We start from the raw sequence: 13,856 nt of genomic DNA, 5'->3' as shown, positions 1-13,856 counted from the left end.
CTGTCTCTGAGCCAGGGGTGGACATCCCCAGTCCCACTAGAAAAGGCAGGTAGAGAACGTGACCTCTTCATGGGCAAGTTGACCTCACCCAGCTGAGCCTGGGGGCTTGAGGCAGAGAAATAGCAGGACGGGTTTGCTGATTGAGGGTAGTGAATCCAGGGGCTTTGGGACTCTGCAGTATGTTTTGGGCCTCCTCAGGCACACTCGGGACCTCTCTTCTGCTGTTAAGGGAGGTTGGTTCAGATCTGAACCCTTCCAGAAAAGAGGCAGTGTGTTGTGGGAGGATGAGCTTGGACTGTAGAAGCAGAAATGGGCTGGAAACTCCAACTAAGTATTTGCTGGTGACCTTGGTCAACTTGTTGAGCCTTTAGCTTCCTTGTTTGCAAAACAAGGATCATCATACCAATTAAACCTGGTGGATTGGCCATGGGCAGGTGTCATCTCACCCTCAAAAAATCCCACTAAAAGGACAGCAAAGGAATAAAAGACTTTCCATGAGCACAAAGAAGAAGAAGGGACCAGCAATGAGTGAAAGACGCAAGCAAATTGTGAAATGACAGAGAGCAGGTGGAGGGTGACTGCTTTTCATTTTACAAAGCATCCTTAAGACCTTTGGGGGAACTCCACAGAGCAGTTCACTGCAGGTGGGGTTGAAAAAGGAGTGCATGGAAGTTGGTGCATTGACTGGGCACCTGGGGTCTTCCCTGTATCCATCCAGTCCTCCTCCCACTCACTGTTGGTGGGAAACTGGAGGATTGTTCACTGAGGAAATGCACCACCTCAGAAAGAAGATCTTTATACCCCATTAGAGACTGAAAGGCTCCTGGTGCCCAGCTGCCCTGCAATGAAGCTCACCTCTCAGCAAGCCACGCCCCTTTGAAAGGAGCCAGCTTGTCAGGATCTGACTGGCAGCCAGCGATCTGCAGACTCAGGAGGAAAGCCTGCGGTGTGAGATACAGGGACAAAAACAAGCAAACCCAGAAAGCAGAAGGAAACTTTGTGGGGAGGAATATGTATATATATATATATATATATATATATATAAACATTTAGAGTCCTTTGAACAGCAAGGAGATCAAACTAGTCAATTCTAAAGGAAATCAAACCTGAATGCTCATTGGAAAGATTAATGCTGAAGCTGAAGCACCAGTACTTTGGCCACCTGAAGCGTGGCCAATTTGAAAGTGTCAGTTCTTTGGTGCTCAGCCTTTTTTTTTTTTTTGGTTTCCTATTGCTGTTGTAAAAAATTACCACAAACATAGTGACTTCAAACAATGCATATTTATTATATTACAGTTCTGGAATTCAGGAATTCAAAATGAATCTCATTGGGATAAAACCAAGGTGCAGGCGGGCTGCATTCCTGTTTCCTTGACTGTTCCAGCATCCGGTGGGCTGCCTGCTTTCCATGCTCCTGGCCCTTCCTCCTTCCACAAATAGCATCATTCCAGCCTGTTTTCATTGTCACCTCTCCTTCTCTGACTGCCTCTCTCCTCCACACTGAGGAACCCTTGAGATTACATTGGACTCACCTGTATAATTCAGGATGCTTTGCTTCTATTGGGTTGGTCAAAAAGTTCGTTCAAGTTTTTCTGTAACATCTTATGGGGAAAACCCACAGAAACTTTTTTGCCAACCCAATATGAAGTTCAGTTGACTAGCATCCTCAATTTTATCTGCAACTTGAATTCTGCTTTACCATGTAAATAGTCACAGCCTCCAGGCATTAGGGCACAGACATCTTTGGGGAAGGGCTCTTTTGCTGCCTACACAGTCACAGATGCTGCTCCCCATCCTTCGGGGCCCAGGACAGCCTCACAAATGCCAACTATGCTGAGGTTGAGAAAATGCTGATGAATTCCGCTGGGGACTTCTGTCTAGGAGTAAAGGGAGCCCCCTGGTGGTGGTGGTTTAGTCACTCAGTTGTGGACTGTAGTCCCCATGGACTGTAGTCCACCAGGCTCCTTTGCCCGTGGGATTTCCCAGGCAAGAATACTAGTGTGGGTTGCCATCTCCTTCTCCAGGGGATCTTCCTGACCCAGGGATTGAACCCGGGTGTACTGCATTGCAGGCGAATTCTTTACCAACTGATTCATTAGGGAAGCCTGAAAGGAGCGCCCTAGGGCACTAAAATCCTTTCTACCTTGATCTGGTCTCTGGGCACATAGATGTAGGCATATGTAACAAATGCAGTTAAGATGTGCATACTTTACTCAAAGCATCAGATCAGATCAGTCGCTCAGTCGTGTCCGACTCTGCGACCCCATGAATTGCAGCATGCCAGGCCTCCCTGTCCAACACCAACTCCCGGAGTTCACTGAGACTCACATCCATCGAGTCAGTGATGCCATCCAGCCATCTCATCCTCTGTCGTGCCCTTCTCCTCCTGCCCCCAATCCCTCCCAGCATCAGAGTCTTTTCCAATGAGTCAGCTCTTCGCATGAGGTGGCCAAAGTACTGGAGTTTCAGCTTTAGCATCATTCCTTCCAAAGAAATCCCAGGGCTGATCTCCTTCAGAATGGACTGGTTGGATCTCCTTGCAGTCCAAGGGACTCTCAAGAGTCTTCTCCAACACCACAGTTCAAAAGCATCAATTCTTCGGCACTCAGCCTTCTTCACAGTCCAACTCTCACATCCATACATGACCACAGGAAAAACCATAGCCTTGACTAGACGGACCTTTGTTGGCAAAGTACCGTCTCTGCTTTTGAATATGCTACCTCCTTAAAAAGACCACCCTTTGGTCCGGAGTTAAGAATCTGCCTGCCAATGCAGGGTGTGGGGGACACAGCTTCGACCTTTGGCCTAGGAAGATTCCACATGCCCCGGGGCAACTAAGCCCAGATGCCATGACTACGAAGCCCATGCACCTAGAGCCTGTGCTCCACAACCAGAAGCCGGTGCACTGCAATGAAGAGTAGCCCCTAACTGCTGCAAGTGGAGAAAGCCATGAAGACCCAGCACAGCCAGAACAGAAAAGACCACCCAGGGACTGCCCTGGTGGTTCAGTGGTTAAGACTCCATGCTTCCACTGCATGGGATGTGGGTTCAATTCCTGGTGGGGGAACTAAGCTCCCATATGATATGTGGCATGGCCAAAAAAAAAGACCACTTGTTTTTAGAATAGCAATTGTTCGTGATTTCAAAATATGGAGGCAAATACTAGGAGAAATAGCTGAAAGAGTTGGAAGTCATTGCCCCTGGAGGGCAGGATGCTGATGTGACGGGGTGGAAGAGAGGCCACTTACTGTGCCCCTTATACTAGCATTTGACTTAAAATGTATGGTGGTGCTAGTGCTAAAGCGCCTGCCAATGCAGGTAGATGTAAGAGACCCGAGTTCAATCCCTGAGTGTGGAAGATCCCTTGGAGAAGGAAATGGCAACCCACTCGAGTATTCTTGCCTGGAGAAACCCATGGACAGAGAGGCCTGGCAGGCTGCAGTCCATAAGGTTGCACAGAGTCAGACACGACTGAAGAGACTTAGCACGCGTGCCCATGTACAATCTTAATAAAACATGCCTTTTCCTTCTCCAAGGGATCTTCCCGACCCAGGGATGGAACCCAGGTCTCCTGCATTACAAGCAGATGCTTTACCCTCTGAGCCACCAGGGAAGACTTAATAAAACATAATCATTTTAAATGATGAAATGGAGAGGTTTTCTTATTTGCTGTGTCATTTGGATGGGGTTCCTGTTGGGGGAGGAGGAAGGTGCTGTGCCTGGAAGGGGGAGTATGAAGCAGACATGATCCCAGCCCCCTGGAGGGCTTGGTCCAATGTCAGGGGAGGTGATGTGCAAATAGCATCCATGGTCATCCAGCTTCTAGAAGGGTCTGTGTGTGGATGGAAGGTGCAGTGAGCCCCAGAAAGACCAGGCAGCTCTCATGGATCATTAGGGCCACTACCTCCTCTGGCAACACACTTTTGGCTCCAGACTTCTGGGGGCTGGGGGTCTGGCGGAGCCCTTTGTCCCTGGGCCCCTGGGCTCAGTGCTGGGCAGGGCACAGAGACCTTCATCCTGAGCACCCCAAACTGGGAGCCCCCAGGGACCATGAAGCTATTCGGTGCTCTTCTTCCTCCCCCGCCCTGGGCTCCATCCCTGCCTGCCTTTCGCACACCTCCACCTGACAGGCAGCCACCGACTCTATCCCAACTGGCCCTCCACCTCTCACCTGCACGTGGACATTTTTCCTTCCCTCTAGTTCACAGTCATAAGCCAGCCGGAAGGATCGCTGGTATTTAAACTTCAGACACTGAACATTCCGTTGTGCACGGGTTTTTTTTTTTTTTGGTCAGGTCAATATGGCATTTTCAGATTTATCCACTCTGCTAACTGTAGCTGTCTTAAATTTTCTAACTGCGCAGAAACCTCCATTACCGCATCGACCACGATTGATCAGCTTTCACATCGATGACGTTCTGCCTGCAGACGCTTCCTGCCCACTGCCCGCAGTCCCCTGCCTCCTCTCAGCAGGGAGTGGGCGGCAGTGCCAGGGGACCCTTGCGTCGTGCTGCGCTGCCCGCCAACCGCACACTCCAGGCAGCTCTTGAGGCCAAGGGGCCCCAGGAGAGAGAGGCAGTGGTGGGTGGAAGGGGCAGCTTTCCACTCGGCCCACCAGTCCCTGTGCTCCTCCAGGCCCCTCCAGGCACGCAGGCGGCTCCCTCTGTACCCCCGCCCTGCCTGGTCCCTGCGCCATCACCCCTCCGTCAAAGCATCTTCTCTGACAGGTTCGGGGACTAGGCAGCTGCTGGCACAGCAACAGTAACAGATGTTAGCCTCACCATTTACCTTCCCTGGTGACTCAGACGGTAAAGTGTCTGCCTGCAATACAGGAGACCTGGGTTCGATCCCTGGGTCAGGAAGATCCCCTGGAGAGGAAAATGGCAACCCACTCCAGTACTCTTGCCTGGAAAATCCCATGGATGGAAGAGCCTGATAGGCTACAGTCCGTGGGGTCGCAAAGAGTCGGACACAACTGAGCGACTTTAGTGGTTACTGCATGCCAGATACCGTGTCGAGACCCAGCCTGGATTTTTAAAAAAAATTTTGGCCATGCCACATGGCATTCAGGATCTTACTTCGCAGACCAGGGATCAAACCCATGCCCCCTGCAGAGTCTCAATCACTGGACGGCCAGGGAAGTCCCATTGGCCTGGATGTTTAGTGCTCACAGCAAGCTGGTCAGGAGGCTACCATTACTGTTTACCAATGAGGAAACTGAGGCAGGAGTGCCTCCCCCCACACCCACCAGCGTCCAGCTTGGGGCACTGAGCTCCAGGGAACGTTTCTCAGCTGCTCCACAGGGCCTTTTTGGGGCGAGCCGACGGCTTCCAGATCCCAGGGGATCACCAGACCTTTCTGCCCCTCCTGCCTCAAAACCAGGGGCCTTCCTTGGCACCTCTGAGCCCCTCTGGGCCTCTCCCAACGTGCAGGTCTGAGAGGAAGGACAGATCCAGACTGTGCCCCCCTCCTGCCCCGGATTCGCCCCTCCTTCTTGCTGAAGAGACAGGCAGAGGGAGAGGGGAGGCTTCCATTAAGCACTGTAGCTGGGGTCCTCAAACTGGAACTCTCAGGCTGGGGGTCTAGGTTGGACCCCACTCTGTCCCCAGTGCTTACCCAGGTGACTGGAGCAAGTTAATTTCCCCCAGGCCTTAGTTTCCTCTTTGGTAGATGGAATCAATAATTGTCCCACCTTGTGGCATTGTTTGGGAATCTCCCAGGTGGTGTCAGTGGTAAAGAACCCTCCTGCCAATGCAGGAGATGTAAGAGATGCAGGTTCAATCCCTGGGTCAGGAAGATCCCCTGGAGGAGGGCACGGCAACCCACTCCAGTATTCTTTTCTGGAGAATCCCATGGACAGAGGAGCCTGGCAGGCTATAGTCCATAGGGTGGCAAAGAGTTGGACACGACTGAAGCAACTTACCACGCATACACGTGGCATTGTTTGGAGATCAGAATATGATAATTCAGGATCCCTGGTGTCTGGAACTTAGAAGGTACCCCGTGAGTGGTGTGGTTGCTGGTGGGGTGTGGGGGGATGAGGTCTGATTATTTTGACGGCTGAATCCTCCCTGGCTTAGGGCTCAGGCAAGAATGGGTCAGGCCCTGACATCTTGAAAGAGGCTATTAACCCCAGGCAGGCAGAGAGGGATACTCCAGTAGAGTATTCAGATAGGGACTATTTAAGCAGGATCCTGAAAGATGAGTAGGAGTTTGGTCATAGATTGAAAAGGCCAGGGTGTCCGTCCCAGGCACAGAAGCACAGAAATGGGCCAACTCGTGGGTTGTTGGGTAAAGCAAAAGAATTGAGACTGGTCTGGCCAGAAAACATGATTTTAGGGGATCACAGACAAAGAGGAGGGCTTCCCTAATAGCTCAGTTGGTAAAGAATTCACCTGCAATGCAAGAGACCCAGGTTCGATTTCTGGGTTGGGAAGATCCACTGGAGAAGGGATAGGCTACCCACTCCAGTATTGTCGGGCTTCCCTTGTGGCTGAGCTGGTAAAGAATTCGCCTGCAATATGGGAGACTTGGGTTGGATCCCTGGGTTGGGAAGATCCCCTGGAGAAGGAAAAGGCTACCCAGTCCAGTATTCTGGTCTGGAGAATTCCATGGACTATATAGTCCATGGGCTTGCAAAGAGTCAGACAGACTGAGTGACTCTCACGTTCAGTCAAAGAGGAGGCTGGAGGTCTGCAGAGCCTTATCTTGCCCAGGGCAGGGGCTGGGGGTAAGAGGGACTGACTCTTTATTCTGGGAGCCTAATCCTAACCACTGTCTCCTAACTAAACTTGTGGCTGCAAGCATCCACCACCTAGCAGCAGCTGGGAAGTAGGTTGGTGGGGAGAAGCTAGGGGTTAGGGAGCAGAGAAGAGGGTGTGGGCACAGACTTGAACTGTGTTAGGTGAGGGCTTCCTAGGTGGCTCTGGTAGTAAAAAGCCTGCCTGCCAATGCAGGAGACATAAGGGACACAGTTTCGATCCTTGGGTCAGGAAGTTCCCCTGGAAGACAGCATGGCAATCCACTCCAGTATTCTCGCCTGGAGAATCCCCATGGATGGAGGAGCCTGGTGGGCTATGGTGCATGGGGTCTCAAAGAGTTGCACACACCTGAGCACACACAGGTGAGGATAAGGAACAGCTGTCAGGGGAGGAGGCAGGCAGAGGGGTCTTGGTGGCGCAGAGGGCCCCCACCAGTCAGCTCTCCTGCTTTGCCCCCTGGGGCGCTGCTGGCCCCCCAGTCTGATCTGCGTGTGCCCCACCTTCCTGTCCCCATCCCTGCGCCTGGCAGCTCCTCTCCTTGGGGACAGAGGAAAAGGGGCGCGAGACAGGGGAGGAGGGGAGCCCCCAGACCGGGGAGGAGATGAATTCCAGGAAAAAACCCACTCAGCCAGGGTGCTTCAGGAGCCCACGTCCTGCGGCGCGGCCTGGGCTCCTCTTCTCCCTTCATCCCGCCCCCTCCCTTTAGGGAGCCAGGCAGGTACCGCGGGGGTGAGCAGGGGCGGGGCCGCCGAGCAGTTATAGCCAGACCCGCGGGGCCCAACTCCCCGCCTGCAGCTCCCGCACTCCGGCTTCTCCACGCGGCGCACGCAGACCCGACGGAGCCAGTGCCTGGTCCGCGCCTCCGGGCGGACGTCGACGTGAGCACCCTGGCGCGGGGCACAGGGGTGCGGGGCCCGGGGCGGGGGGCCACCGCCAGCCGCCGGCTGCTCGCCCTGCTGTGGCTGCTGCTGCTACCGCCGTCCGCCGGCGCCTGGTACAAGCACGTGGCGAGCCCCCGCTACCACACGGTGGGCCGCGCGGCCGGCCTGCTCATGGGGCTGCGCCGCTCGCCCTACATGTGGCGCCGCGCGGCCGGGCCCCTCACCTGGGACACCTTGGGCCTGGGCGCGCTGCCCCAGGGGCCCTCTGCCAGAAGCACCCTCTCTCCGGGGCCCGCGGCCCTCGATGCTCTGCTGCTTCCCTCCGGAGCTCAGAGACCGTGGGAGGCGCGACGCAGAAGCTCCGGGGCCGGGCTCCGGGTCAGTGCGCCTCGCAACCTGCGCGCCCCGGAGTCCGCGCGCCAACCCGAGTGGCGGCCGGGCGCCTACTCCTGGATCTTGGCGGAGCAGGCCAGGTACGCGGGGAGAGGAAGGGGACAGGACGCCAGCAGACGGGGGGGTCTCAGGAGATCTGAGCCGTGCTGTCTGCCTGCCCGTAGGGCACCCAACGACCTTTCTATCCCCGACTCCGGGGAAGGCTCTCCTGGAGCAGTGTCTACGCTTCCAGCCCGGGGAGTCGGGGGAGCGGTAGTGGAGAGCGCACGGCCCTCTCCCCACGGGCCTCTCTGTTCTTTCTAGAGCCTTCGGAGAGTCTCCGGCTCAGCCACGGTCTGCGCAGGGAACCGCCTTCGCCAGCCCCCGCCTCGCCCCTAAGCAGTCCTGATAGCCGCCCCTGCTAGCGCCCCCCGCGCCTGACCCAGACCGAGTGTCTTCGGCCAACAGGCCGGCGGTCTGTTCAATAAAACTCGCCTAGTTGCCGCGCCCCCGCGTGTGACCCCTTTCCTCCGAGTTGTGTACTTTGTCATCTGGCTCCGAGGCGCAAACTGCCGCGCCCACGCCCTGGCAAATGTCAGAGCCCTCCCGCCCGCCGGCCTGCCGGGGGACGCGTTCCCACCACCCCCCGACCCCGCGCCTCCTCCCGCCCCACCCCTGCTCCGCCCTCTCTGCTCCAATCCAGCCGAGATCTGCTTGTCCTTGCGGGGCAGAAGCGGGGCACAGAGGCAGAGACACTGCTGGGGGCTGGGTCCCCTTCTCCCTTTTCTGCCATTGCTGCCCCTCCTTGTAGGGGGTGGGGTCATCAAACCAGGGTCCCCAGGGAGGGGAGGGGTATCTCACGGTGGGGGTGGGGGTGTCCGGCTGCCACATCAACGTGTGCAGGAGAAGGAGAGCAGCAGCCCCCACCTCAGCCTCCCAGGAGCCCCACAGGGAGTCTCCTCACTGTGCCCGCTGGCCAGCCTGGGGAGAACGTCTTCCCCAAGGGAGCAGTACCTTAAGACCTGGCAGCCCATCCTCCACCTCCCAGCGTTCATTTGAAACCTGGATCTCTTTGGAACCCCTCCCTCCCCTCAGCCAAAGGCTGCCAGAGAGGAAGTGGGGACCCCTTGGCCCCCTTGCCACGGCCATGCTCTCTTCCTAGGAAGGAAGGACCTCCACCTGACACCCCCTTGCATCCTCAGAGGCCCCTCAACTGCTGACCCCCTTCTGCATTTCCAGTTATTGTCCCCAGTCCCCCGTATAAATGTGTTCTGCCATCTTGCAAGGGCCTCCCTCCATCTGGGTCCCTTGCCAGTGGTCCCCTCACTCCACCCTTCTGCTCCCCCTTCAACCCTCTTCAATATGAGCCTGGAGTCCCACAACTGTCCTCGACCTTGGAGTGCTTGGTCACTGTGCCAATGCTGTCTGGCTGCCCTTGGAATCCTTGCTTGGCTGTGTGGCAAGGCAGACCTTGGGGCACCCAGCAAGGACAGGAGGAAGGGTGGCCTCTGGTCTGTCTAGCTCTTGGCTTTGGAAGGCCCACGTGGAGCCAGCCCCCATGCTACCCCCTCTACCCTGGCCTTAGGAAGCACCTTCTGGGGTATCTCCCCAACTGGCAAAAGCCTCTCATCTCCTGGGTGCACCTTTCTCCCACATGGCCTGCTAGTGTAGTACTCTGTTTGATTCCACCCTTCCAATTCTTATGGCTCCCTGAGTCCGCTCAGTTTCTTTTTTTCCATCTAGGATCTGCACTGGGGGAAGTCGCAGACCACTCAGGTCAACCTACTCCCCCACCCCCCCAAAGTTCTTGTCCCTGCTCCTCACTGAACATGGGTGTCCTGAGCTTGTTACCTCCAGCGCAGTACACCTTAAGGGCTCCCACCACTCATGAAACGGAATTCCTACTCTGAGGCCGGGCCCTGTTCTCCTCTCATTCCTCTCCCCCCCACCCCCCCACACAGTCTGCAGGAACTCCTGGAAGATTTCAGAGCAGCCCTGTGGCCCCCTCTGCCTGAGCACTCCAGGGCCCCAGGCCAGGTTATATGCCTCTCCTGGGGGCTGCCCCAGCCCTGCACGTCCCCTCGCTAAGGTACACAAATCTGCTTCCCTGGGTCTCAGCGATGCCTCCCTGGTGCTCACCAGGGCCTGACGCCAAGTGGCCTGTGAATGTTTGGGTCACTCAGTGAGGGGCTAGATTTCATGTTGCCTGGAGAAGACGCCCAAGCAGAGCCCATGGGGAGCTCGGCAGAGGCCCGCCTTCTCTGTCTACCAGGGCGGCCATATGCTCCAGCAGTGCTCACAGAGCTAGGGCGCGGGCCTCACCCGAATCTCCCATCCGGCAAGGCTGGAGCCGTCAGAGCCAGAAGGGTGGGACCTTGGGCAGCTCCCTGGACGCTGCAATCCTACACAGGGCCGGCAGGAGGCGCTGTGCGGCTGCTCTCCTGGGCTGCAGGCGCGGTCCGAGCCTCCGGCGATGGGCGGGGCTGGGGCGGGGGATGGGCGGGGCTGGGGCGGATGGTGGGCGGGAAGAGAACCGGGTAGGCGAGGCAGGCCTCCGGGGCGTCCCCGCCGAGGGTTTTGGACGCCTCGGACCTCATCGGTCCTCCGACCTCTCGGTTCTCTCCTTCTCCGCCCCGGACCTCCTGTTCTCATCTCTTCCCGTTGCGCTGGTCCCTCCGGCTCCCCTCTGGGGCTCTGAAAAGAGGCCTGGCGAAGGCTGAAGGAAGGGGTTGTGAGCGAGGCCTGGTCATCCCGCGAGGCCCTTAATGCCCATTAGGGAGGCCGCGCCGGCCCGAGAAGCGCAGGCCCATTAGCCGGGCGTCAGACTAATGACGGCCCCCACCCCCCACATACCCCCAGCCCTCCCCTCTGGCAGTGACAAGGCCTCTGCCCACAGGCACGCCCCAGAGTCTCTGCCCCATCTCCGCAGGGAGGTAGGTTCAGAGGTCAGAGGGAACCCCTTCCCCCGAAACAGGAGCACAGGACAGTCCCAGCCCAGGTCGATCAGGGAGAGAGGGACTGGAAGGTCTGACGTACCTCCTGTCCCTCTGTCGCACCCCAGCGTGCCTAGATGGCACAAGTGGGTGAGTGCACCAGCGTGAGGGGGTGGGCATGACCCAGACCTCTGCTCAGCTGCACCTGACTGCCTGCCCGCCCCTCCGGCTCAGCACCCCAGCCCCAGCCCCAGCCCGGCCCCAGCGACACAGCTTCCAGCCCAAACACCTCAGGGCACGCTTCCAGGCCACCTCCCAGGCTTCTCCCTTTCCCTGGCGGCCTGGCCTCTCTCGTCTCACACTCCCGCAGAGAGAGGCTAAAGGAAGAGGCCTGGGAGAGTTCCAGAGAGCTGCTCAGAACCATTTTCACCTTCCCTGTCCCTCTCACTCCTTCCTGCTCCCCCTTCTGAGTTGGTCCCTGCAGGTAGTGTGTGTGTGTGTGTGTGTACGTACACACACACACACACACGCGCGTGCATGCTCAGTCATGTCCAGCTTTTGGCGAAACCAAGGAATGTAGCCTGTCAGGCTCTTCTGTCCATGGGATTTCCCAAGGAAGAATACTGGAGTGGGTTGCCATTTCCTTCCCCAGGGAATCTTCCCAACCCAGGGATCCAACATAAGTCTCTTGTGTCTCCTGCATTGGCAGGCGGATCCTTTACCACTAGAGCCACCCGGGAAGCCCCTGCAGGTAGTAGCTGCTGCATTTATTCTGAAGCTGCTACCCACTCACTTTGCTGCCAGTTCTGATGTCGGCTTTGTTACTCTGTTAACCTTTCTTGGTACTTCCTTGGCTTTTCTTTAGCTTTGGGGCCGGCTTTGTGATTCTGGGAGGCAGTGTTCCTGGCCCCTGGCTGTGAGCACATCCCCTGCTTATTCCACCCTCCAGGGGTGCTCTGTCCCCATCCATCTTCACTCACAGGCTGAGTCCTAGGCTGCAGGTTGATCAGAGAGCGTCTGCTCTATAGAAGAGGAAGAGGTCTCCAAGCATCCTGACCCAAGGGACCAGGAAGTCCTACCTTCCCTACCCCTTGGTCTGGGGGGTCTCCAATCCAGCCACCTCCCTCGACTATGGTATGGCCTCAGAGCATACCTGGCAGGTCCTGGGTTGCTATAGGGTGGGGTGGTATATCGTGGACCCCCACTGTCCATACTCATCCTCACAGACTCCAGGCACCGTGGTACCTACCAGGTTGGGTCCAGGGAGGCCAGTCAAAGGCCAGACAGGCAGACTGTGGACAAACAGATGGACAGATGGAGGTGGCTAGTCAGGCAGGAGCTTACAGCAGCATAAGCGAGGAACTCAGAGGTGGGGGTGGGGGAGCAGCCTTGCTGTTGCAGCCTAAGTGGCTTTTAGGGGCAGCAGCTCGGGTGTGGACACCCAAGGGGCTGTGGCCCAGGAGGCTGCCTAGCGGCGGGCCGTGCTTAGCCAAGGCGAGGAGCCCAGGCTGAAGGCACTGGTGAGGGAAGAAGGAGCGGCAAGGACTGGGCCTGAGCGAGCCTGCTTGTGCCCTCATGGGGAACTGTCTGGGTTGGTTGTGCCTGACACCTGGGGACCAGGTAGGTTCAGGGGGCCGAGCAGGGCTGGAAGGGGCAGGTTGAGGGTGAGCCTGCAGCTCAGCTGGCTTCCTGTATGGGTGACTGAGAAAACTGAAGACTGTGGGCTTGGAATTGCACCCCCCATCCCCGAACCCTGCATGGGTCTCTTCCTTCTCCAGACCTGTTTCCTGTAAAATGGCCTGAGCCCTCGAGGGTTGTTCCGGGTAGCATGTACTCAGAGAGACACATGAAGAATAAGCAGTTGTCCATAGGTTGGGAGAAGGGGGCATTCATTCTGGGGGAGGTGGAGGGAGGGGAGGGGAGGACGGGCTCGGGGACAGGAGGGTCTAGCTGGCACCCAAGCCATCAGCGCATTTCATCCCAGGTCTAGAGGAAGGGGGCAAAGACCCTTTCCTTCCAGCCAGACAAGTGCATGTCATTCCTTCACCCTTTGCAGTCACCCACCGGGCCTGGGGTGGGCAGGGACAGGAGTGAGGGTCCTGGTAGAGGGAGGGGCTGGTAGGGGGAATGTTTACTGGTCCAGCACAGCACAGATGGGCACGAACACTCCTGGGGAGGGCCAGGAAGTCACTCAGCCTGGCCTCCAGGATATAGGGAGGGGCCGCTGCCTGGTCAGTTTCAATCCCCTCTTTTTGCCTCCAGGACCATCCTGGCACTTGGTGATGGGTACGGGAGGGATCCTGATAGAGGAACGGGGCATGGGAGAAGGGAGGGGGCTTCCCGAGGAGGGTGGGCAGAGCCATGGCCCTTGTTCTTACCCTGTGGCCCCTGGGTGGGGGTCCTTCAGCCTAAGGACCGTTTATCTGGCCCTTCTCCCACCTCCAGGGCCTGCCTCCATTCTTGTGCTGTTCATTTAGTAGGTGCGTGGTACTAGTGGTAAAGAACCCACCCGCCAATGCAGCAGACATGAGATACGGGTTCGATCCCTGGGTCGGGAAGATCCCCTGGAGAAGGAAATGGCAATTCACTCCAGTATTCTTGCCTGGGGAATCCCATGGACAGAGAAGCCTGGAGGACTACAGTCCACGGGGTCGCAAAGAGTTGGACACGACTGAAGCAACTCAGCATTCGCCCAGTGTTACTGGCATAGGAAGCAAAGGCACTGGTGCTAAGGAGGCTGCCCAGAATGGGGGCTAGACATAGGGGTCGTGGTGATTCGGGGGGTGCCCTGGCCCTGCAGTCTCCCTCCCGGACTCCCTGGGCTGGCGGGGCCCGAGGCAGGGGAATGGCCAGGGTAGCTTGGACCCGGGGCGGGGGCGGCAGGGCGGAGGGGGCGGAGAAGGGGCGGG

General features: G+C 57.3%; 1 protein-coding gene across 1 annotated transcript; it reads left to right on the top strand.

Moving 5' to 3' along the window:
- The first annotated feature begins 2,849 nt into the window (after positions 1-2,849).
- On the top strand, positions 2,850-8,522 carry NPW (neuropeptide W). Its single transcript, XM_070362589.1, has 3 exons — positions 2,850-2,917; positions 7,468-8,115; positions 8,339-8,522. Exons 1-3 carry the CDS (start codon positions 2,850-2,852, stop codon positions 8,421-8,423), a joined length of 801 nt encoding a protein of 266 aa, XP_070218690.1. The 3' UTR covers positions 8,424-8,522.
- The last annotated feature ends 5,334 nt before the right edge of the window (positions 8,523-13,856 follow it).

The sequence above is a fragment of the Bos mutus genome, chromosome 25, assembly GCF_027580195.1.
Source record: "Bos mutus isolate GX-2022 chromosome 25, NWIPB_WYAK_1.1, whole genome shotgun sequence".
In the NCBI taxonomy this organism is placed as follows: domain Eukaryota; kingdom Metazoa; phylum Chordata; class Mammalia; order Artiodactyla; family Bovidae; genus Bos; species Bos mutus.
This window is presented reverse-complemented; position numbering and strand designations above follow the sequence as displayed.